Genomic DNA, 27,916 nt, shown 5'->3' with positions numbered 1-27,916 from the left:
TCTCATGAGTTTTCAATTGAATAAAAAGCTTAGTTTACCTACTTACATGAGGGTAATATAAAAAAAATTTAATTTTACACATACATAATAAATATAAAAAACAAACTGTAAATAAGCTTGGCATCTAAATACGCCCACATTTTAAAATAAAGCAGCTTATCTAATTATCCATATATAACCTAGGAAGTGAGAGATAAGCAGCATATAATGTATTATTATTTATGATAATTACAGAAATATTAAACGCATTTCTACTGTGTAATGTATAAAATAAAACTTTGGTAAACAACAACCTAACTAATAAAGTAAAAGATAAAACAAAAATTTATACACAAGCAATTTTAGATAAAGCTAATTAACAATGCCATAATATAAAACCGTTTAAATTTAAACATTTTAATGTTTACTTCTTAATATAGAATAAAACTTAAAATTATTTAAAAATAAAAGAAAAAACTCTTAATAAATTCACAATGTAAAAAAAAATCAAGCAAAACAAATTACATCTACAGACAATTAAAAATTACAGCATTCTATCCAAAAATATATTAATTTTTAATTAAAAAATACCTGAATCCATTATGTAGTTACACAACAAATCATGTTAAAATAGATGATGTCCTTGTTTAACAGGAGTATTGGTAGATACTCCTATTGGTACGCTTGAAATATAAAAAAAAGTTAACAATAAATAATAACAAAGTAGAAATAATATAGTAATCATAATTATTATAGCACATTCTTAAAAAGCTTTTTATATACACACTTGTAATGTTTACATAAAATCACCAAAAATAAAGCAATTAGACATTTTTATATCCAACATGGATCCTGATGTTTGAATGGATGAGGTGTATTATTTGCAGATTAATAGTAATGAAACTTTATTTATTTATGTATACCTTAACACAGTTTTAAAACATAACTAAACATCCTACAATACATATAATAAAATTTATTTTTAAAACAGATACTCACATATAGAAATATTTTTTTAAAACAGATTAAACAAATGCCAAATTAAAAAGCTCTGTTATTTTTTCACGATACACTAGACCATTATTAAAATTTCAAAGTTCTCAAAAAAAATTCATAAAAATTTGATAAAATGTTAAATATAATAATAAATATTCTTGTATACTTATACTCTCTCATAAGTAACAATAATAATAATAATAATAATAATAATAATAATAAATTGTTGTGCATACTTTTAAAAATTTTTTTACTTTAAAAACAATTTTCAACAAATTACTGGTGGAAAAAACAACTTCTTTTCATTTTAAAGGGCTATATAATCATAAGATAATCTGTTGCATTAAGTCATGGGTTGGAAAGATTACAAAAAACGCAATGTTAAATTCTATCTAAAACAAACCTTTAAAAAAATTTTTATTAAAATTTGTTGCTATATAAGTGGGATACATATATGAAGAGCTTATGGAGCACAGAGCATTAGAGATGCGATTAAACATTCATAAAAATTGAGTCAATTATTTATATATCACTGAAACACAAATTTTAATGGAATGATCAAGAACAACATACTGGGGGGGATCACAATGTAAAAGTCGTGCTACATCAACATGTGTAGGTGGTGGAGGAAAATACTTAGTTGAATAATGCAGTCATGATGCAGCATCGGTCAGAAGAGCATTGTGCTTTCGCATCGGAAGGGTTTTCAGCAAACATAACGGTTCTGCAATTGTAATGCAATGAGTTTTTCAACAACATCTTGATATTGGAAGGAATGAAAAGATTCACAAGCCAAACAATATTGAATCTGGTTAGACAATTCCGGTCTAACACATCCATTGTCAAAAAGAAGCCAACTGGTCACCCTATGCAAACTCCGGGAAAATGTATAGAGTGGCAGAAGCATTTCAACACAGTTCTCAGTATTCTACTCATCACCATTCATGCACTTGTACACCACCTTAGCCCGTACCCCCTTTCACTTAACCAGTAGAACCATTGGCTGCACCTTATATGAGGATTAAATTCCATCCCTATAAAATGCAAGTAGTGCAACAACTCCATCCACATGATTTGAATCATCGGAGTAACTTTTGTAGGTAATTGCTGGAACTAATCTAAGAAACTTCACAATCGCTGGATCACTTGCTAACGTCCGATGAAAACCATTTTCATCTTAACAGACAACAAGCAGAACTTCAGATATTGGGCTGCAGGGAACCCATGCTCATTGTATGAGATGCCACTGCACAGTGAAAAAGTTACAGTGTGGCGTAGTGTTAGTGCATTTAGAGTGATTGTAACATACATTTTAGAGTATGCATTAGCATACTCTAAAATGTATCAGACTGATCATTAGATCAGTCTGTTATAGACACATCAGATCAATACATGATACTGCTGTGAACATTTCTTCACAATGAACTTCATAGGCGTTATGCCAACACACACCTAATGTGGTTACAATAGGAAGGTGCTACTGTCCACAATCCATGGCGGTCCCAAACATGGGGATAACATATTCCCCAACATGTTGTCTCTCACTTTGGAAACACTGCATGGCCTACCCACTCACCTGTTTTAGCAACATGTAATTTTTTCCTTTGGGGCCATTTGAAAGAGAAGGTTTATGCCAACCAACCTCACATTATTCAGGAACTGAAAGATTTCATACGAGCAGAGTCCTGGACAACGTGGGGGAAATGTGCCTTATCGCTATTGGTAGTCACTTGCGTGATGTTATCATCAAAACATGAGTAAAAAACTAAATGCCTGATCTTTACAATGGTGTACCTAGTTAGTATTTAATTTGCAACTAAAGCTTTCATTTTCAAGTTTTAAATTGTCTAATTGTATCTGCTACACCTGTACAATTATTACATTTTGTATGATGGTGACACAAATATACAGGGTACTGATGCTAATAAATGTTTATGCAGATATATATATATATATATATATATATATATAAGGGGTAGGATAGTCCCTAGTCCCCCTTTAAGTTTCACAATACAGTCACTATCACTTTAAAGAAAATTCCATCTCTGATCATCTTAAGGTGATAAGACGACACTCCTCTTAGTTCTAACTTTTTAAAAAAAATATGAGAAAAAGAAACACACTGCAAAAACACTGGGGTAAATTAATTGTGCAGATAATAAATAGTCACCAGCCTCTGTGGCGCAAGTGGTAACATCTCAGCCTTTCATCCAGAGGTCCCGGGTCTGAATCCCGGTCAGAAATGGCATTTTCACATACTACAAAAATTGTCATTCATCTCATCTTCTGAAGCCACCTAGCAGTGATCCCAGCAGACCCTTCTGCTGTGATCCTAGCAGATCCTGTGATCCTAGATCCTAGCAGTGATCCCTTCTGACCACCTAGCAGTGGTCCCAGAGGTAAAAAAAAAAAAAAGTAAATTTTATTGAAGAATAATTTTTATTGTTATACATTAGTCCTTTCAACAGATTATCAAACAGACTTTATAAAAAATGCATAAAACTAGAGCAAAAATGTACATTTTTATAAATTGTTTTTTAGTAATATTTTATACATTAACAACTGTATGTTATATAAATCAAAATACGAGCTATACATTACCATCAAGGACAAAATGAGACCTTCAAAGAGAGAATACTCAAGTGTTCTAATTAATTGCCGTACAATGTAAAGTAATATTTAGTGAATATAAAGATACTATCTAATTTTTTAATTAACCTGAAATACTAGTTAAATTTAATTGATCTTTTAATTATTCCTGAAAATATTCTTATAATATTTGTTTAAAAACCTAACCTAATTAATTAATACTTACATAATAAACCTATAAGATTACAAAATATAACTTTTTTTAAAAAAATGTTTAAAAACTCATTTTAAACCGGTTTAAAGATATTTATTTAAATAAAAAACTGTTGATTGAAGGCAACTTTATGACACTACGGCAGTCCATAAACACCTGGATGATAAATGTAATAATGAATACCTGTCAAATGGACACAATGATACGATGGCACAAGAGTGACTAATGAACTCTCACAAACTACACTTAATTTGCATTTTATGTTAAGTACTGTTAAATTATCTATAAAGTAATAGTTCTATAAAGTAAAACTTCTGATGTTAAATATAGATATATAAATATTATTAAATGATAAATATAAATAGAATCTGTTAAATATTCATAAAATTGTTCAATTCATAGTACAGACAATTGAACTATTACGTTAAATATTAATAATGACATAAACTAAGAAACCCTTAAAACTCCACTTTTATCATAAATTACATAAACATATTTATCAAAACAGTTTTTTTTTTTTTAAAGGTGGAATAATAAGAGAAATAATATACATCTGACGGCAGGATTTTCCCCCAATAATATCTATAGGATTATCATGTATATTAAACACAATTTTATTAATTTATTCTATTAACATTTTTTTCACACTGTCATGTTTTTCATAATATAAACAAACAAAGCTTGGATAACTAAGACTTAAAAGTCAGAATTTTTGTAATGTTTTAAAACCATAATATATATTAATATTTTGGTTTATTTTTATCAAAGTCCAGTTAAAAAATGAAATGTTTACTAAAAAACTTAAATGTTGTGGGACTTTCTTGAAGCACATATTAAAATGACATGTTCCATAACATATATTAACATCATCCGTCAACTCATGGAGGAGGTTTCACAATATTACCATTCCAATATACATAAATGAATAAAACAAGCAACATTCATTCTACAGCTAAACACCTTAGTAATACTAAAAGGGCTCTTAAGAATAATCTTGGAAGTTTTTTTTGGCATTACTAATGTGAGCACATACACACTGTATAATTATGCACTTCATAATAATTAACTGTGCGTGTAACATTATGTGCTTATTCATTCATATCTAGTACACTGTAATACTGACATAAGTGTGATAATGGAATAACATTTCTAATTTATCTGATGGTGGAATATTTTTGTTAAAAAATGAATGATTTCAATACATCCACCCATAAAAATAAAGAATGTGTAGTATTTTAATAAGTAAAACTTTCTTTCAATTTAAATAGACTTTATACTACCTTGTCATACTAAATGATCATCAAACTTAAATATTCTCTTCTGTTAAACTGTATTTATAATCTAATTTTTATAACCATTTTTTATGTTACATTCACGCATATTGCTGTATAACCCTACGTTGAATTTATTCATATGAAATCATCTTTTCCAGATTTTTATTTGTTACCTTTCTGAATTTAAAAATGATTATCATTTTATTTAATTTAATTTAGCTTTTTATCTTTATAAAGATGCATTATGTACTACATATCTGGTAAATTAAATAGAATATTCCACAATACTGCACAACTAACATTTTATGGGAAAATTGATTTTGATAATGTTTTAGTAACTAGTTTTATAAATGATACAGATGTTTCTTTTTATAGCTGCCAATGCGGTAGATAATCTTTTCAGTCATGTCTTCGTGTGTAAGTTAAATATCTTATTATTTTGGTTTTCTTTTGTGATTTTTTTCACTTTATAAATACCAAAAAAATTGTGAAAATAAATACACAGTAAATAATAAATATTATTAATATCAATCCTGCAATTGAAACAAATCATTTTATTAAGATTAGCTTAATAAATGTGAAAGCTTATGTACAGAACTTCAAACAAACCACCTAAACAGTTGTCCTCCTGGTGTAGTCTGATAAAAAATATTTAGTCAGATAAGATATTTATATAAATGGTTAATTAATTTGTTCTTATGTAAATCCTATTTCAAAAATCTGTAGGAAGAATCAATAAAATTAAATTAAGATGAAATCATCGAAATACTAATCACATCCTTTTAAGCAAAACGTTACTAATACATTTATATGGAAAAGAATTTAACAATTTTGAATATAATATGAGGATTGGCTGATAAATTTTGCACACTAGCGTGCTACATGGAGGCAAAAGGTACTGAGTTGGGCGTGGCAGCACATGACAGCTAAATTCCCCCTCTATAAACCTGCGATATAATGCAGTGAAATCCGCTTACTGGTTTGTTTTCAGTAGCAGTTAAAATGGAGTCGAGTATGGCCAATATGTCGATACAATTAAAATAGCACGCAGTGATCTTATTTTAACAGCAGATGTGAATCCTATGAACATTTTTCATCATTTAAAAGTGGTTTATGATAGTGAAACTGTTGACAGGACATGAATAGGTAGGCGTTGAAATTTTATGAACGTGAAGCTCGCAAAGCAACAATTGAGAACGCACCTCGTAGTGGATGACCAGTTTCTGTGATTGACAAGAAACATCGAAAGGAGGTGGACAATTTGTTTCAAAGTGACTGGTGAATCACCCAGCAAAGCATCGCTATTCAGTTAGGCATATCTAAAGAATGAGTAGGCCACATTATCGAGCAACTGGGTTACTGTAAAATCTGTACTTGATGGGGTTTTCAGAGAAAAAACTCTCTGATGGCTCTCCACAAGCTGAAGTTTGAGTCCATTCTGCATCCACTGTACTCACCGGATTTGGGATTTATGTTGAGTAGGTGCAACCATTAATTATCATGATGTGCTGTAACTCAGACATCACTAAATCAACAACAAATTTTAGCCCCTAGTGGGTAATAGTTAAGGTAAGTCTCCAACAACTCCTGAATCAGATCTTCTCAGTCGCTCCTACAAGTTAGGAGTTCATTGTATTGGCATCTCTACATAGGAAAATTTTATCTTTCAGAAATTATTATGAAGATCTTAGGATATAGAAAAGGTCAATGAAAACAACTGAATAGCAACTGAAAAAAGATTAAAAGAATAATTTACAAATTCAGCTTCAAGAAATGTTAGTCAGGTAAAATGTAACTAATTAACTCAGTTATATATTGAACTGAACCATTTGTTACAGCTAAAATAATTGAGCGCCACATTACATTAATTAGAAAAATAACATACCACATGGACAACATATTCTCACTATGAGGATTAGTTTAAAAATTTACGTCCTAAAATATTATTTTTCAAACCATATGTAAAATAATAAATGTACATATGTGAGAATAAATAAACAGTACATTTAATCTAAATCAATTCTTGTTATTGTATATAAATATTTACAACCATTATATATAGAACTATTAGAAAAGAAATCAACATTCTCAGTTTTAATTTATTTAAAATTGAAACAAAAATTTAAGTGATACTTTTATCACTTTATTTTCAATTAAAATTGTTACAAGTATACCCATAAAAAGAAAAGTCAATTTAGACTACCTATTACATTATAAGATTATTTAATCAGCAACAGAGTCACTATATAAAAAATGATGCTGTAAAATACATGTTTTCAGCTAAACATTGCACTGCTTACCAAATTGTGAAGTATATAGATAAATTTGTAATTTATATTAACATTCAAAAAAATTCAGTAAATACAGTAGTAAAAGGATCACATCAAACCAGACTATACAAATAAACATTCTGTTTTATAATAATAGAGATTTGTTAAGATGGGAGATATAAATGCAAAATATTTCTGTAAAGACTTTAAAATCTAATGATAAACATGATAATGTATAGAAAAGAGTGGGGGAAAGTGAAAAAGAAGGGTTTTAGGACCTACGTTTTTAAACTAATCATCAGCGTGAGAATATGTTGTCCATTTGGTACAATATCAGTCAGCATCTCTACACTTGTTCTTCAGAGCCAATATATAACCAGGCTTAAACATAAAAAAAAAAAATACCTTACAATAAAATGAAATTTACAACAAAATGATCTTATCTACACTAAAATACATTAATAACAACTGGGAATACGTTCATTTCAAATGTTAATGAAAAAGAAAATAAAACTGTACTTATACTTCTGTGTTTTATTAACATAAAAAAGAAATGATTACATAACACAACATTAGAATTTTAGCAAATAATTTTACTTTACTTTTTATTTTTACTACCCAAGTAATACAATGCACCTTAACACAAAATGGATGATTATATGAATTTCTATTTTTACAATATAAGGTATTAAGGCAATAGACAAATAAAAGTTAAATGTAGGATTTAATAAGTGAACTCTTTTATAATTATATTATTAATAATGTTTTTAAGGCTGTGTAAAAAAAAAAATAATCTACAAGTGCTACATCTCAACCAACTGTGAATTTAATGACATGAATTAGGATAACTTCAAAGAAAATTACTAGCAAAATTTGCTAACAGTGGTCACTAATATGGACACTGCTGCTGGCTCACAGTCAATACATTCCACTAAACATCTTTATTAAGATCCGAGTTTTCGATTTATGAGTATTTAATTTCTTATATTACGTGATAAAACATCACTCTCACAACACCTTTATTATACAATGTCTGATAAAATAAATTTTTAAATACAAACACATTGAGCCAAACTTCTAATAGGGAATTTCCTGACGAGTCATTTCTTCCATAGATGGAGGCAGGACAGGAAGAATTGTACAATTTTTGAACCAACTAATCTACGTTAAGTAATGCATACACAATTCATACCTTAAGATTCATCCAATGATGAAGAAAACTTTTATTACGACTGGATTACCCAGAAACCAGGTAAAAATTTTAATTACTGTAATGTAGAACCATAATTTTCTAATTGGAAAGCTGCCATTAAGTTGAATAAAGAAATATCCAGTCATTACAAGTCAGTTATTTATATCATAAAACAACTATGTAAACATCAATGTTACATCTGAAATATTTATATTGGTTATCCAAATGTTTTTCTGCTGATGAATAAATGAAACTTATTTGAATGATCTTTTATGATTATACATTACAATTTAACCAAATTTATTCTATTTGCTTTTTTCACATAACAGCAATTAAGAGCTAGCCTTAGGATTAGGTGACTAGTGAATTTATAAATTGACTATTAAGCACAATCTATTACATATGAAACATACAAAAAAATATAGTTACGGGAAAATAAAATTTGTGTAGTTTAGCTTTTGTTTTAGGGTTTTTTTTTGAATAATTTATAATTAACTGACTTATTAAATGAATGAGTGTAAAATGAATGTCATCTTAATAAGGTTATTTTTAAAAATCAGAGGTTCTGCGTGTAAGAAAATTTAATGCATGTTTATTTCTAATATGGTTGTTACTATTAAATATCTGTTATTAAAATTTATATGGTTTTCTTTACAAAGAGAAAGAAAGTAAATTATTCCTTCAACATTATATATAACCTTCTACATTCCCTGTCAAATAACCTTGGAGTATGCAACTCAGCTGGCATCCAAAAAGGGCTAATTGGTAATGAATATTTTGTGGACCACTACAACCCTAAGAAAAAATATAAACTGTAGAAAAATTCCCATTAAATTATTTCCTAGGCTGAAAAGATTCAAAATGTAATATTTGATTAAAAAGATTCTTTTTTATTGTTTCTTAGCATTTAAAACATCTTTATTTGACTGATGATTATCTGGAGGTTGGGCATACTGTGAATTCTGCTCAATGAAATGAAACACGTGCAGAAATTTGCAAAACGAGTTCAGACAGGCAAATATGCCAAACATGAATTGAAATTTGATTTCCTTCCAAATCCCAAATACAATTCAGTGCCTAGAATTTCAATTTTTTTCAAGCTCAAAAAATAAGTATTATTTTTTCACTACATATTGGAGTCCAGATCAAGTTACCATTCAGACTGCCTGAATTTCTCATTGAAAATTTGCAAAAACTTGTTGCACAGAAAAAATGATAATTAAATTTAAACACTACGTCAATACATCGACTATATTTTTATTACTTTTTTACTTCCTCTTTTCCAAATGTTTTTCTTTTTTATTCCTAATTTAACCAGATGTATATATTATATTTCAGCTCAACCTTAGATAATTTGATCATATTAAAAATACAAACTAGATTCACAATTAAAGAATCATAAGCCACTTTATTTTTAAAGTGGCTTATATGGTGTTTTCACCATATACAACAAAATAAAAAATATTAAAAATAAAAAACTAGAAATGTTATTAATATAAAATGAGACAGTACTAGTTTATCTAGTCACGCTATAATACTAAAACAATAAAAAAAATCAAACCAGTAAAACTTGATTCATACTGAATCATCACAAGTCTTAATCCAAATTAAAAAAAAAGAAAAATATTCTTGCTATTCAAAATAAAATAAATGTTAAAAACAAAAATATTACTTATGTGAACTTAGTAAAATTAATAACAAAACAATTAGCTTTTTATTAAGTAATAATATCTAAAATGGTACAATTAAGCTAAATGTTTTAACTCCTGATAAAAGACAAAAAAAAACAACTGATATAACAAATAAAAAAAGAACCAATTATAAACATACAAACTGGTTGAACCACTTTCAGTTTTTTCAATAAAACACTAAATTAAACAAAAATAGACATAATGCAAAATAAACCAACAAAACTAATGAAAAAAAATTATAGGCTTTAAGTTCATTGCTATAATACATTTCTTTCCTATAGAACAAAATGTCAAAAAATTTATCTAACAGAATGATAGAATTTAAAAAAAAAATAGAATTTTAAGTAAAAATACAGTCCATCAGCAGACTTATATTATGACAAAAAGCATCCTGGAAGTTTCATAATAATTACTCAAGATTTTCAGAATCAATCCAAACCAGAAGGAAGGAAAACTATTTTTTTTTTTTTTTAATGTATTACATAATTAATTATATTGCCAATGGCAAACACAAAACAAATGCCCCAAAAAATAATTATTAATTGACAGATAAGATATCAATCCAAAGATTAAAAATTAAAAAAATGAGAGGTAAAAGTGGGCATGAATGCAAGTCAAATAGAAAAAAATATATAAAACAATGTATCACAAAGTTCTCTCAAGACTTTCATACCTATTCTACTCATGAAAATAATGGAAAAAGTTCACATAAACATATGTCCTAAATACTTTGTTTGCAAGTTACAGCTTGTGAATGATTTTACTCAAATTTCAGCTACCTTAGCGAAATGAGGTCAAACTGAAATTTTTAGGACGTTAATTAAGGATCAGAAATAGTTATTTCTTATGGTTTTTGACCTGAAAAATGAAATAAAATAGGTCACACAATCGCATCTACATAAGTTTTTGGGAAATCTGGAGAGAAAACCAATAAACTGAGATAAAATATTTACCCCCTTTATTTATGTTTGAAGTATAATAACTTTGTTAAATGGGTAATAAACATAACACAACTTGTTGAGAATTTAATTCTGAACAAAATGATGTAAGATAAACCGGATAAAAAAAAATAAAAATTCAGATTTATTTAGAAACCGTACACTAGACCAATGCGGATTATACGTAGCAGTTTATAATAAATGTTCAAAAATAAGCATGCCATTTTGGTACGCTTCTGTACTGGTTTTGTTAGTCTTTTGAGTTCTTCAGGACTGTCCTTAAGTTGCTCAGTCACATCCACAAAATGACAATTAATTCCCCACGAGATGTATTCTTGTTTTGTATACACATTTTTCATACATCCCCAGATGTAAAAATCTAAAGATGTAAGATCAGGCGATATTGGGGGCCAAGTACGTGGACCTCCACGACGATCCATTTCACAGGGAAGTGATGATGTAAGTGGCTGGAAATAATACAAGAGAAGTGGAGAGACATCATGCTGAAAGTATACTTTGCGTCTCTGTTCTAGAGGGGCATCTTCAAGCAGCTGCAGCAATTCTTGAAGAAAGTGCATAGACTTCAGCATTTAACCGGACAGGTAATATAAACAGTCCAAACAGCTGATTATGAAGAACGCTGCACCATACACTGATGATAAATCGGTGTTGAAAATTGCCTTCCACCTATGAGGATTCTTCTGCCCATGGATGCTCACATGAGTGAAATTTGACGCCATCATGTTGAAATTTGTATTCTATTGATTTGTATTCTATCAGTTGCAGAACTCAAGTGAAGCAGACAGTCTCCTGGGTGTAGATGTTGAACTGGCCGTTTATTATACGGTTAAAAATTATTTTAAGTGTACACCAAACGTCGAATGTTGAATTCCGATCCGTTAAGAAAGACGTGTACTGGCGCCTGGACTGCATTGATAATAATTTTATCAATAACAGTATCTTGTTCGTAGCTGGTACGAATACTTGGTAGTGAACCTGCTTCCCGAGGATTGCGAAAAGTCGCGCTAATTGTTTTGTAATCTGGAATCCTGCAATTCGGAAAACGTATTTCATATTTTACTGCAGCGGCTGTACCAATAACACACACCCAAAATGAATACCATATCAACGTATTCCCTGCTGTAAATAAGTACGGCATTACTGCAATGGCTAACCGATCACGTTCACAACAAAATGCACAGAAAACATTCGCTAACGACAGCACAGTTTACAGTACCCGGTATAGTTAATGTACTTTACAGAATGATTAAACATTAATGCAATACGGAGCATTGTTGATCAGCTGTTGCTATTTTATTGCCAACTTTGAAATAATATTTTTCAAATAATTTGTTGTATATCTATCATTACTAAAAAAAATTATCTAATTAAGTTTTATTTATTCATTTTTATTTTACAATTGTGTAATTTCATGGTTTTTTATTTTTTAACGACAATTTTTAACAGTAAATTTTGTTTTTACAAATGTTTCACATCAGCAAAAATGGATTTGGTTTTTCTTCGCATTAAATAAATACTTTTCTGACAAATGTAGAAATGTACTGTTTCTAAATAAAATTCGAACTTTTTTAACTTTTCTTTGTTTTATTCAACTTATATTACATTACTTTGTTCAGAAATAAAATTCTCCAAGTTTTGTTTAAATGTTTTATGTGTTTATTACCCATATAACAAAGTTATTAAAAATTATAAAACTTATAAAAGTTAACTTATTCAAACTTAGAAAACACGGTTTATCACCCCAGATTTCTCAAAAACCACTGCAGATACGGTTCTGGGCCCTATTTCAATCGATTTTTTTAAAAGTTAAAAGCCATAAGAAATCACTAATTCTGCCCCTTAATTAACGACCCAAAAATTTCAGTACAACCTCATTTCACCGGGGTAGCTGAAATCAGAGCGAAATCTTTCACTAGCTGTAACTCGTAAACAAACTATTTTAGAACGTGTGTATATATGAAATTTTTCTACTATTTTCACGAGAAGAATAGGTTATGAAAGTGCCGGGAGAACTTCGTGATACATCTGAATAAATATATATATTTATATGCAGTAGTCCCTCGCTATTCGCGGTTGCCTCATTCTATCTTCTAAAGAGTGAATTTTATTAACGTAACTGCAAATAAATAAAAAAATAATATTTAGTACAGTACTTAACAAATATTTTGTTGTTTCTATAATACATTTTTCATTTGAAAACAATATTTTCATCCATATCTGGAAGGAGGTTGTCAGGATAGCAGGATAATTTATTAAATAAACGTAAGTAACATTTATTTAAAAAAAAAATTTACACGACGTCTACATGTGTGTATATTTCTGTGAAAATGTTTATTTTAACTGTTGCCTTATTATGACGATACAGAAAATACGAGCGCCGCCAGCCGCTGCTCCGTCGCTAACAATCTTAGCGCCATGCTAACTCATCTACAAACCGCAGCAATTGGGCAAGTGGGCTACTTATGTCGTTTTTTCAAGTAGGTACAGTAAAAAAAACCGACCAGCAAGTTGCAGTTGCGATACATTTGTGCATGGTTTTAGTAAGTTCCAAGAGACGCGTGTCGTGGTTGTTTTTAGTTTTTTTTTTTTTTTTGTTACAAGTCTCCAGTCTTTATTGAACACAAATGTACAAAGAGAACAACGAAAAGAAAAGATAAAATAAAATTATGCATCTCATTAGGAAAGTCGACCTTCTTGATAAACTGAAAATTGGTGAAAGCATAGCTTCAATAGCGACTGTTTAACTTTAATGAAACAACGGTTCATACATAAACTGTTCGCTACATAAAGAAAAGATTCGGACAAGTGTAACGGTAGGTTCTTCTCGATTGCCTACAGTTACATCGGTATGTAGTGACACAAACATTGAAAAAACTGAATAAGTTTTGAATTTATGAATCGAAGATCAAACTCAAAAAAGTGTACCTCTCAGTTCACTTCTTATTCAAGAAAAAGCACGTCTGTACGACCGTTTTGTTAAATCTGAGAGTGAAAGTGGGACCAGTGCATTTACGTTTTCTGCTAGTTAAGGTCTATTTAAAAATTTCAAGAAACTGTTTTCCCTGCACAATGTTAGTTAGCATAACGGAGAAGCAGCATCAGCTGACCACGAAGCAGCGCGTTCATTTCCAGATAAACTGAATAGCCTCATATCCACAAAAGGGTATTTAGCGGATCAAGTTTTTAACGCAGATGAAACAGGCTTACGTTGGAAGAGGATGCCTTCAAGAACCTTTCTATCGAAAAAGGAGAAGTCCGCTCCAGGATTTAAAGAAATCTAAAAACCGTCCGATAGTGCTGTTTTGGTGTAATGATAGCGGTGACTTCATGCTGAAACCAACTCTTGTTTATAAATCGTTAAATCCAAGGGAGTTGAAAGGTAAAGATAAAAATCATTTACCAGTTTTATGGAAATCAAACAAAAAAGCGTGAGTAACAGCATCGCTTTTAATGAGCGGTTTCAATTTTTTTTTTTTTTGTTTGCGAAACATTTTCAATTTTATCTGAAAACAAAGTTTATTTAAATTTAAAATTCTTCTTTTAATTGATAATGCTCCAGAACATTTAGAACTAAAATTTTTGTATCCTTTGTACAAGTGTTATTTCTGCCACCAAATACATCAGCCGATTCAGCCTTTGGATCAAGTGATCATCGCTGCTTTCACACCCCATTATCTGCGACGGACTGTCAGCGGGTTGACATGTGAAACAGAGGTAGAGAATTCATATAGACTGTGAGTGTGTGTTAGAAAAATTACACCGTTACAGATTGCACTGCAAACATTAAGGAGTAGTTGATGAAATTAAACGATCAGCGATCAATGCATGCTGGCGGAATCTGTGGCCTGAAATTAAGAAAAAAATGAAAACTGAAAAAAAACAAGCAAACAAAACTACTGATAAAATTGAGAACGATATTGTGCAAATAGCATATAAAATTCAAGGTGAAGATTTCAATGAAATCGACGTTTCAATTCTCAGGAAGTGATGCGCTGTGACAAGGAAAAACTCGCGGAAGAACTTGAAGAGCTGATAACACAGCCTTTACCTACTCTGGAAGATGAAGACACAAATGAAGAAGTAACGAGCGAATTAAACTTAAAATCTGTAAACAAATTTTTTTGTCTAGCCGGGCTAATAATAAAGGTTTCTGAAACCGACCCCCTTTTCTAGAGCGGTCAATAAATTTTAAACCACAGCTTGAAGCAACATAGGGCAATTCGGCAAATTACGTAAAAAACTAAAAATAAAAATAATAATAAAAAACAAAAATAACGAGTTTTTTTTAAGAATAAAGTTAACATAGGCCTACATTATTTAGTTAAAACATTCTATTCATAGTATTTAGTATTTACGATTTTATATATGCTGTATACAAGTTTTTCATTGTTCAAAATAATATGACACGAATAAAAATACAATACTGTAGGTAAGTAAACGTATTTATTACGAGTACAATCATACATAAGTATATAGTATGTCAGTACGTAGTTTTTTTAATAGGTCCTATAGTGTACAAAATTTTCATTCGGGTTACGTAGCAATGTAACCCATCCCCTTTTTGTCATATAATTTTGGTTTAGCAATTCGCGGTTTCGTTATTGGAACTATTTTTTTTCCTGTTTAGCCTCCGGGAATCACTATCAGGTATTACTTAAGAGGACGAATGAGATGATATGCGAGTGTAAGCGAAGTGCAGTCTTTTACAGTTTCAGGTGAACCATTTCTAACCCACCGGGTTGGTCTAGTGGTGAACGCGTCTTCCCAAATCAGCTGATTTGGAAGTCGAAAGTTCCAGCGTTCAAGTCCTAGTAAAGCCAGCTATTTTTACACGGACTTTAATACTAGATCGTGGATACCGGTGTTCTTTGGTGGTTGGGTTTCAATTAACCACACAACTCAGGTATGGTCGAACTGTGAGAATGTACAAGACTACACTTCATTCACACTCATACATAACATCCTCATTCATCCTCTGAAGTATTATCTAAACGGTAGTTACCGGAGGATAAACAGGAAAAAGAAAGAAAAACGTCAACCATTTCTGAGATGTGTGGTTAATTGAAACCCAACCACCAAAGAACACCGGTATCCACGATCTTGTATTCAAATCCGTATAAAAGTAACCGTCTTTACTAGAATTTGAACGTTGGAATACTCGACTTCGAGATCAGCTGATTTGCGAATACGCGTTCATCACTAGACCAATCCGGTCGGTTTTATTCGCTCTATTTACACGGAACGAAACCCCAAGAATAGCGAGGGATTGCTGCGTGTATATATATAAACAATGATGTATAACATAGACATAATAAAACCTTAAGATATAGAAATAATAAAATCTAAAGAACTCATATGATTGCAGTTAAAAATCGACTAACATGCACCGGCCTCCGTGGCGCGAGTGGTAGCGCGTCGACCTTTCATCCAGAGATGCTGGGTTCGAATCCCGTTCAGACTTGGCATTTTCACGCGCTACAAAATTGCCATTTCATCTCATCTTCTGAAGCAAATACCTAACGGTGGTCCCGGAGGTTAAAAAAAAATCGTAATGCTATTTAGTATGTGAACACGCATATATACACAGACAAAATACACATATACATGCACAAAACATAAGAAAGAAAGAAAAAAAGAAAGAAATATCCAGCTATTCAATGCAGATACTATGTAGTACTTCCTACTAACAGAGGCGTATATTAAATATCACTAAAAATAGCTCGTTTACTTCCATTCATAACTTAAAAACAGAATTACAATTGGTAATACAGACTTTGTCTTACTACATAACAATGTTATAATAATATCATTAGAATGCAGTTCACTTCTTAAATATACCAAGAATTATTACCATTTAAAAGGAAATTTATACTGTCAAGGCCATGTTGGTAAATAACTTAAGAAATTAAAACATAAACATATAACATTCAATACTTTAAAAACATGCAACATCTATATTACAAAAATAAAAAAAATAAAAAAAAAGTAAAACAATTAAGCATAATAAAACCATAAGATAGACTTCAGAGTGAGTGTATGAGTGTAAATATAGTAACAGACAGATTTATAATTACTTAAACAGAATTTCAACAATGAAAAGACATGTAAAATCAGATCTACATATTATGTACATAAAAATCTAGTAATTTTTGCAAGTCTGTTACTCATTCACGCAAAAATATTCAACGGATTGAGCTAAAATTTAGCATGTTAAAAAATATTTCAAGATTTTATAATTTCAAGAAGGTGGAGGTTTGCGGTAACAACCGGATTACGTTCCTTGCTGATATTCAACTTTACTATGGCCAAACCTTTAGTCAAATTGAATTCAGAGACCTCTCGCAGTAATTTACAATTAATTTTTTTTTTTACAAAAAAAGGTTTAATATCTCTTTTGGATATCAAGAAAAGTAGCTTTAAAGATGTGACGGAGTACGGCTCAACTAACACAGCTAATGCCGTTGTTGCAGTGAGTGCAACAGCTGCCTCTACTTGACTAAAAAATATTTTAAAAAATAATTTTTTTAAAAATGGGAACGAAGTACAGTCACCCGCATGTAGTATCTGTCGGGTAACGCTAAGAACCACGCAAAGTACTTTTTACCGGTTAAGTACAGGTAACCGGTTATAACTTCTATTTTTTAGTCGGGGGTCGACTATTCTTAAGTCCACATTCTTCAGATCAAGTTTAGAGTCTGTGCTGATCAAACTGTTGCTCTGAAGAAATTACAATACACCGATAGATTTTATAGATTGAAGACTTTAATTTGTTATTAATCGCTACTATTCTTACAAGCATGAATGTAATGAATATGCGGGGATCCAGGTGGCAGAGACCCCCAGTTAGGTAGGAAGTGTCAACGACATGAGTCCTGACCGGCTAGAGCTACTAGGGTCAATCCATTTGAAGTGTCTCAAAAAAACATATGCCGGTTGCTTATCCAATTCAAAAAAAATTGAAACTTACCCACTTGTTTCCTAAATGAAACAAGCGGGTAAATTTCAATTTTTTTTTAATTCGTCAAGCAACCACCATTGGGTCAGTTCACATGGATTGACCCGCTGTATAAAAATGTGGAATTAAAATAAATTATATATCCTTCAGAAAGAAGCTAACAAAATTAAAACGCATTTGAATATTATAATTTAAGATGAAAAATTAAAAGTAAAGCCAAATTTTAATAATTTCCTGGTCAGAAGGGATTCTTTTTATTTCCTACTTATTTAGTCCTTTATCTATTCCTTCCAAATTTTAATTCAGTTCTGCAACTGCAGTTTTCATGAAATCAGATTATATTGGTCTTTGACTAAACCCCAATTTGGGAGACTGTGTATTTTTGTCAAAGATTTTCTTCTAATAGCAAAAGGTCTCCTTTTTGGCACCAGACATTCACCCCTACCCTATCCTCAATGTCATAAGGTTTTCTGGTGGTGACAGCAAGAAACTGCTGTAATACATTACTTGATATTATAGTAAATATTAATATAAATATAGTAAGTAAATAAAGAAAAATCTTGCATCTATAAAAATATTTTACAGAAAAATTGCCAATGCATTAAAACTTATTAAAGTAACATAACTTAGTTTACTCTTTAAACACGGGTAAATTTCCAAAACAGAACAGATAAAGTCAATTTTTGTATTTTGGTAAATGTAACAGAATAAGAATGGATTATGCAATGTATTTTATTAATTAAACATTTAATCGGTAACAAATAAACAAACTTACATTTAAAATACAATGTACTAGCAACTTCAAGAAGTATTATACAATCTCCATCAATTTACTCTAATTAATTTATTTATTTCTTCATGAAAACAATGAATTCGCATAACAATATATCAAAACCAATTAAAAAAATCAGATAGAAGTTCATACGGATACAAAATGAGACATTAATAATAAACAATTAATTATAATAACAACAACTACAGATTGTAATCGAACAAAACCTAAAAAAACTCCTTCATTAATCAATTAAAAGGAAATAACAAGAAAAAAAATCTTTTATGTGAATAAACAGCAAATGAACAACAATGCAATTATTATCAAGAAGATGAACATATAGCATTTTGTATAATATTACAAAGAAAATGCAAACACACATCAGAATATAATAACTACAATTAAGTGCATGAGAACTTAGACAAGTTGTAATCACTAGAAGAGCAATAATAATCTATGAGGTAACAAATCTAAATATAAAAAATTATGTTTAATAATTAGTTACAAAAAAATGTACACACAAGCTTATTTTATTTAACATTATGCAACAACAACCAACATTCAGAGTTAGTAACATAAAACAGATGTAAATCTAAGAAATTGAATAAGGAAAACAAACTCAAAAAGTATCTTGTGAACAACAAAAATAAATATACAATACAAAGAAGCAAAGAGTAATGCTTAAGAAAAGCTAATAAAAAACTCCTCTATCTTTTTAAATATAAAAATTTTAAAAATAATAATTACACTCCACACTATAATATAAACATATTTAAAAAAATTATTACCACAGGAAAAACAATTTGTTGGATGCATGTATACAGTGAAATGCTAACTTCTGCTATAAAAAAATTGAAGCTTGCATCATTCAAATTCCATACAAAGAAAATTGTAGATTAGCTTGAAAACATAGTTCATCAGGGCAAATTTATAAAAATATGATACATGGTTAATTTAAAAGTTTCTTTTCTACTGAACTTACTCATGTTAATACTATTTAAAAAAAGATTATTCAGCAACTTGGCCGTAGTTAACACAGCCAAAATCTGATTTTTAATCAATTTATCAAATAATTCATCTTTAAAATAATGAAAAAAGTAAAATTTCAACATAAATACCAATCTTTCACAGTATATATACTTGCTAATCTTTTAAGTACATCAACAAAATTTGAGGCTTCTATTCTTAAGGGTTCAGGAATTAAAGCAGTTGAACGACAAAACTGTTATTTCCGTTCCTGAAAGGCTAAGAAAAAATAGTTTGAATACTAATAACTAAAATTTGTTAACTATTCCTGAATTTATATCCCAATAATTTACATTTTAATTCGCTGTTCCTTTTAACTAACTATTGAATACTTCACTGTCAAAATCTTGCAAAAATTATAAACCGGCTGATTTTTTTCATACAAGTGCAATTTTTTTGTAAAGATAAAAAAATTTAAATGATTTTCAATGATATATTAAAAATAAATGTTAAAAAATTTTTTTTATTCTTTTCATAATACCTCAGTACAAAAAAAAAATTGGGGTTTTAATTTGTTTTATCTCTCGGATGAGGTGTGCAGTGCTGATTTAGATCTAGAATCAATAAGCAAAATGGACAGCTTTAGTTGTATGCCGCAGAAAGCCTTCTGTGTTTTGCACTTTGCTAAATGTGAATCTGTAGTTATAATTTGATGCGCATTCAGTAGAAAATCTAATTGTAACACTTCAAGTCACCATTGGTCAATGGTATAATCAGTTTAAAATGACTGTACATCTGTGTAATGGGAAGAGAACACAACAACCAAGGGTGTCTGAAGAAAATGTTGAATGCGTCAAGAGTCTTTCCTGCATAGTTATAAAATATTTGTTAGGAAGGCCAGCTGCAACTAGCAATGCCAATGATAAAAAGTATGATTTGTAGAATATTGCAACACTTATATATGCATCCATGCTGATTATAGCTGTTACAGGCTTTGAACCTGCTGAATATTGTGAGTGGCAACTTCGCGATCGAAATGTTGCAGTATGAAGACAACTTTCTTGATCCTATTGTATTTAGTGATGAATTAGGATAACATCTTAATGGAAAAGTTAACAAGCATAATATTAGCTTGCTTCTTGAATATGCTGTGAACATGGCTCTTTTCTCAGCTGCAAGATAGACCAGAGAATTTTATTCAACAAGATGGTGCACCTCCTCGTTGGTAAAACTGTATAGAATTATGTAGGATTAGTCAGCATGACCCAATGAAAGTGTTTGTTTGTTTACAGTGACCTCCAATGTCACCTGATCTAACCCCACGTAATTCCTTTTCCTTTTTGGTTTCAAAAGGATCTTGTTTGTGTATGTGCTTCCATTATCTACTGATCTAATCAATTTGAAGTACAAGATTGAAACAGCTCTTGCTTCCATTATTCTAGACATTCTGCTTAAACTATAGGACAAACACTCTTTTCGACTGAATGTCAGTCACGTGGTGAGACATGCTCATATTGAACACTTTTAGAAAAAGACCTGTAAGAGTTACTCTTTCATTTTATTTGTGTTTCATTACGGTAAGTCAAAGTTGGGAGATATTAAATAGCTTTAAACCCCCAATATTGTTTCTTATACGTCTAGTATAACTAGAAATAAAACAAATATGAAAAATCTGGGATCATAAGCTATAAAATGAATATTTTTACAAAAAAATATTTTTCTTTGTTGTTGTTTCTCTGTAAATACAATAGTTTTTTTGTTAATAAAAACCATTTTGATAAAAATACTGCATTGGAAATACACCTACGACTGCTTATTTTTAAGATGATCTACTTGTAGCAGATATTAATCTGTTACTTTTTTCTATTCTATTAAAAGCATAAAGTTTTTTTTTAAAAAAAAAAAAGATTTATAAAGGTGTACAAATAAATTCAGATAAGAAAAAACTCATAAAACACGCCATACATCAAATTTCATGACTGCACTGCATTGATCTACAACTAGGCTACATCTTTCATTGTATGAAGGAAGTTTCTGTCGCCTATTATTTCTTTATCAGAAAGTTATAATTGGGCTGCATAATTTTATCATAATCAATCACTATTGAAAAATGATTTTCATGAATATTGTTGAACAAAGTTTAAAATGAAGTGAACTTCATAAATAATTTTCTCATATTTAAGATCTGCAAATAAGTTTTTTGAACATGTATGAATCAAACAAAGTAAACAGTACTGAATCTAACTGCTCAGAGCTATATTTAATTTACTTCAATGTACCTAATAAGTTTATTTTAATATACAATGAATAATAACACTAAAAATAAATACATTAAAAAGTAATATTACCTGTTCTGAAACAAATAATGTTAATATATATATATATATATACACACACACACAAAATGAAATTGAAATACCTTATACAAAAACATCCTGGTAAACACAAATGTTTAGTATTATACATTACATGAAGACACTGTGTTTACTGTAGAAGTTTTCTAACAACACACTGTTTTCATCAAGCAATATCTCACACCTTATCGAGCAGTCCGTGCACCCACATGTTCATTTTAACATATATATATATATGTGAGTGTATATAAATAACACTTTTTATTATAAACATCACAGTGACTTAAAATTTTGATACGTGATTTGAAATTTACGTTCTCCTCTAATATAATTTTTATATCCTCATTGTTAGCTGAAATTATATGACATTATCCTATCATTTTAATTTACGATATGAGATTGTAAATTCATCACTTAAAATATTATTTCTCAAAGAAGAAAAAACAATACTTTTTTTAAGAATGTTATGTCACTTAATATCATAATAAGAAAACACATTATTATTGCAATAAAGCAAATAACAATCATATTCCTTGAAATTACTATAAGATCTGGTGTTTTTTATTGTAATGGATGAATGATTCTTTAGTGAATGTTTAATTAAAACTAAAGCTTTGTTTTTTGTATTTGTAATAAAGTTAAATGACAGCGTTATTTTACTTCTAAAACAACAGAAATTTTATTTACAACTTATTAAGTAAAATTATATGAAGCATTAAACGAATCCGATTATGTAATGCAGAATTCATCAAAGATGAAAAACAAATATTCTTTAAAACTAAACTATGGCTTTAATGCCAATCAGTGTTCCTGTTTTATAATGTGATAAAAACTGAAATTATTGTTAATAATTTTTTTTGAAATAGTTTTTAATTATATCAGTTTAATTAATGCTTTTACGCGTTTATCACAATACATCATTTTCACTGACATTTTATAAATTTGATTTTCGAGTCATTTTAAGTTTCCTTAATGGATGAAGATACAATCAGCAATGATTAACTACAATAATAAAATCTGAAAAGACTGAAAAAAGTATGACTAATAGAAAGGGTTAAAAACAAGTAAAAATAAAAAAATAAAAAATAGCAATTACTTAAAACTTATGCATATGCTCTAGATTTAGAAGCTGGGAGAAAAAATTAACTTGACTAAAATAGCAACAATTAAAACAAATTAAGTTTTATTGATCTTTGAGATGTGAAGTAACCACAGTAAGGTTAATTAATGTATTAATGTCAATTAATAATAATAACACCAAGAAATGAAAAAACATACTTTTTAACAAATCCAGACTAATTACTAAAGAATTTGTTTTACTTTCATTGCATAAAACCAAAAGATTAGAATTTAAGAAAAAAAATTATAGGTAAATTGAATAAATGTATAATTCAATTTTCTTTTTTACTTCCTTGTATGAAGTAAAGGAAGTATTGTGATCGTGAAAAATTTTGGTTTTTAGATTTCAACGGAAATATCCATTCTGACCATCCCTGAATCCATTTTGACTAGTTTCAGCGTGACATCTGTATGCACGTTCATATTGAGAGCTCATTGAGAGCTTTTCAATAACATATCATAAGGGATACTTATTTTCACTGGTTTCAGAGTTATAGCTAAACAAAATTTTAATTAATGAAATATGCGGATCGTACAAGGGGAAGGCACATCGGTTCAAATGACTTTCTTTTTTTTTAACATTTCCTTTGTTTAACTTTTTTTAAATTTAAATATATTGATTTATTAATAATTATTAATCTCTGATTGTAAAAAAATGTGTATATGTAATTTAATAGGTGTACAAGGAAGTCATGTGGTGTCCACATCAGATTTGAAAACAATTCAATATTAATCAGTCTTAGTGAATAGCAAATTTCAATAAATTATGAGAAATAGATGAAAAGAGCCTGCAAGGAAGTGTGGCTACACAGTACACTTCAACTGCACAAATTTTAAAATTTTAAGAATGGAAAATTTTCACTCTTAAGGAAAATATTCCTTAAGAAAATCTGAGCACGTCCACATGTAACTGTTTATTATCTGAAGTATAAATAATTTCCTGTACTTTATATCTGATTTGTCAACAACAAAAAAATTACTCATAAGTACGGAATGGATGTCTGGCCCAATGACTCATAAGTACTTCTTTGGATCTGGTTGTTTGTCTCATTCTACAATTCCTCTGAGCATCTTGTTCCTTCTCACTAACTAATCCTTTTTCTTAATCGCTTTCCCTCCAGTGGTACTCAGTAGGTTTTGGGTTTCAACTGAAAGCTAATGGTTCTCCTGCAGACCTATTCAAGAACTACTATGTTCATAATCTGATCTGGTCTTATTAAGAATGTTAAGTAGAAGAGTAATAAAAAAGTTCTCTAATTTTAAAATAATATGATGAAGAGATCGTAGAAGAGCAAGAAAAAGACTGATTGTGTACATGAGGACCTAAAAAGAGAATAGAGGTGAAGAATGTTTGGAGGAAAAATAGTGAAGAGACTAAGTTAAGTGGAAATTCATCAGCAGTCTACCCCCAACAAAAAATGAATAAAGGAAAAGGATAGTTTAAGAAATTCACTATTAAGACAAAACAATTAAAATAACTACAGAACCAATTAAAGTGATATTAAAATCAGATTTGCAGTCACGCAGTTTCTTTTTTATATTAAGAATTAAGTGAAAAAAATCCCAGCAGTACAGGTTACCTAGGAAGATACTGCTTACCAGGATACCAGGAAACTGTATACCGTTATTTAATCTCATTAATAGTAAAATGCAGTATTGAATTATGTCCTGATCAGTTCCAGATTCCGATCATCATTCCAGGATGTGCATGCCATGCAAGGACCAAATTGTGGATCTGATCACTACCTTGTTTGAGCCAAAATACACCTTCAACTTCATCGCACCATGTGCAAGTCACCACCAACAGCCAGACTGAACTGGACATACCTGCTGGATCCCATACACAGGCAGGAATTTCAGATTGCACTTTTGAATTGATTTGAACAACTGGCAACAACAGATGATGAAGAGAAAGAGGTACCTAAAGCCATCATGGATTGCGCCAAACAACTGTACCCTGCCATCTACCATAGAACGTAGTCATGGTTCTCAGATCAATGTCTGGACATGGTGGAAAAACAGAAACAAGCAAAACTGAACAACTATGAACACTATCGACAATTAAACAAAGATTTTCAATGGTTCAATGGAAAATGAAAGAAGATATATAAGGCATATTGGAAAGAGATAGCAGCTGATCTTGAAGAAGCTGCATCCAAGCACTAATACTATACCCTGTGTACCACACACTAAAAAAGTTAAGTGGAATGACAAAATCAACCTACAAAAAAGTCCAAAAGGTGGATAGATCCTTTGTGCAATCACCAAATGAACAGCTACAGCACTGGGAGTTTTTCCAGCTCTACAACCACAATCCTCCACAAGGATCTCTCGCAGCCCCACCACAAATTGATACATTAGCAATGCCATTAAACCATGACCACATCGACCACATCATAGCTGCTCTGATCAGATCTTCGCCAGCTGATGGAAGAAAGAATAAAGTGCGAAATACAAACAGTTATTGTGTTCATAGACTTTAAGTCAGCATTTGATTGCATCCACTAACCTGCATTGTGGAATGCACTGAAAGCTGGATGTATACCCCAGGAAACCACTTCTTTTCCAAGCACCATACAATGGGTCAACAATCTATGTGCGAATCCACAACGAATTAATTATCTGTGCATTTTTCATTCAAATTGGAGTTTGCCAGGGGGATTTCATCATAATTGATACTATAATGAGGAGGGCATTTGCAGGAAGGCAGTACAATATAATAAGGATCACTACCTAACTGACCTGATGTTTGGAGACGACAGCACCATATTTGCTAATAGTGATGCTGAGGCCACAGGCATTTTGTATGAGGCCTCTAGTATAGCAGAGTCCTTCAGACTGAGGATTAATGTTGACAAAACGAAAATACTAACAACTGACACCTCACAGTCCATTGTTTAGCTCGGAGAAACTCAGATACAACAAGTCCAAGGATTCAAATATCTCTGATTATTGGTCCAAGAAAAGAAAGTGGTATCTACAGCTGAAATCCATCCCAGGATTGGGCAGGTAGCTATAGCTTTTGTCTCACTAAAATGATACCTATGGAAGCAGACAAACAATACTGTTCAAACAAAAATCTGCCTCTTCTGCACACTTATCATCCCAATTCTCCTCTATGGATCAGAAACTTGGACCCTTCTCCAAATACACTTGAACCTGCTAGAGGTTTTCCAAACACAATGCCTGCGCCAGATCCAAAATGAAGTCATCAGATACTGATGCTGGCAGCAACCAACAGTTGAAGAGCAGATCCAAACACAGACACCGAGATGGTTTGGTCATGTGAGCTGGATGGACCCAGATTGCTTGCTGCACAGAGTCCTCAGTAGACAACGTCCTACTCAGTGGAAGATTCAAAGATCTGCTGCAAAGCAAATAAAACAATTTGCAGATGACCTGAGGAATCAGCAAATTGACCTTGACCAGGCCATGATCATCACTATAAACCATAAAGCATGGAAAAGCATTGTGAGCAAAGTTCAGAATCCTACAGGACCCACAGCAGTGTATTGGTTGCACAGCCAGCCACCTCCTCCAGTCACCAGCTAGGATCAAAGAAGAAGAAGAAGAATAGTAATATGAATAGTAAAATGACTTCATCATTAATAGTCATCCTTACTTCAAATCCATTCACTTTAAGATAATACTCCCCAAGACATTTTAAGTGTTGCATAATTATCAATTGTACATTCAATTTTGTATGTGTTTATATATATATAAAATACTTTGGGAAAGTAGTGGAGAACCACAAGGCCCAAACAGTTCCATCAAAGAGATTTGGATGATGGACTGACTAAAGTGATCCTATGCAGTCATAAAAGATACTAATATATATATATATATATATAAATTTTATCAAAAGTTTTTTCCACTATATTAAACTATTATAATTTAATCAATAATAAAATTACAAAATCAAAACCATCAAATACAGTACATTAAAAAATAGGAGACAATAACCAATTGTAACGCTTTTGAAGTCAATACTTCATCAATTATATATAAAAAATATCCGCATATAGTGCTTTGTCATTTACTATCAAAACCTCTATCCTATACTATGCCTGTAATCAATGTCATGCCATGATAGTGCTTTGTCATTTACCATTAAAACCTCACTCAATCCTGTATCATGGCATGACATTGATTACTAACAGTATAGGGTAGAGGTTTTAATGGTAAATGACAAAGCATTCTTCTCTAGATATTTTTTGTGTAATTCATAATTTTAACTGCTAATGGCAAAATATTGACTTCAAAGGTGCTACAGTTGGTAAGTGTCTCTTACTTTTGAATGTACTGTATTTGGTGATTTTTATTTTATAATTTTATTATTGATTAAATTATATATATAATCATTTGTAAATTTTTCTCGTTGAATAACAAATGAAACTTATTCACTACAGCACCACCTTAACAGAAACACTGAATATATATATATATATATAATGGATGATTTTTAAAAATAAGTCTATAAATATATTATAAATCTCAAATAATTAATTATTGTAAATAATTATTACTATAATAGTTCCTAAAATATGAACAATAATAATGAACTTTTATCCATTTTCTTTCATGCA

General features: G+C 30.3%; 1 protein-coding gene across 2 annotated transcripts in view; it reads right to left on the bottom strand.

The window, feature by feature from the left end:
• olf186-M (Ki-ras-induced actin-interacting protein-IP3R-interacting domain olf186-M) overlaps positions 1-27,916 on the bottom strand; it is a 115,434-nt gene that overhangs the window by 63,766 nt on the left and 23,752 nt on the right. The window contains exon 1 of one of the 2 annotated variants that reach the window (XM_075369322.1): positions 571-595. The exons of the other annotated variant lie outside the window; for it this stretch is intronic. Within the exon in view, the coding sequence (XP_075225437.1) occupies positions 571-580 (10 nt within the window). The 5' untranslated portion in view covers positions 581-595. Of the gene's footprint in view, positions 1-570; positions 596-27,916 lie in introns of those variants that run through there. 2 annotated transcript variants of the gene reach the window in all.

Source organism: Lycorma delicatula, chromosome 6 (assembly GCF_047948215.1).
Source record: "Lycorma delicatula isolate Av1 chromosome 6, ASM4794821v1, whole genome shotgun sequence".
Lineage (NCBI taxonomy): Eukaryota > Metazoa > Arthropoda > Insecta > Hemiptera > Fulgoridae > Lycorma > Lycorma delicatula.
This window is presented reverse-complemented; position numbering and strand designations above follow the sequence as displayed.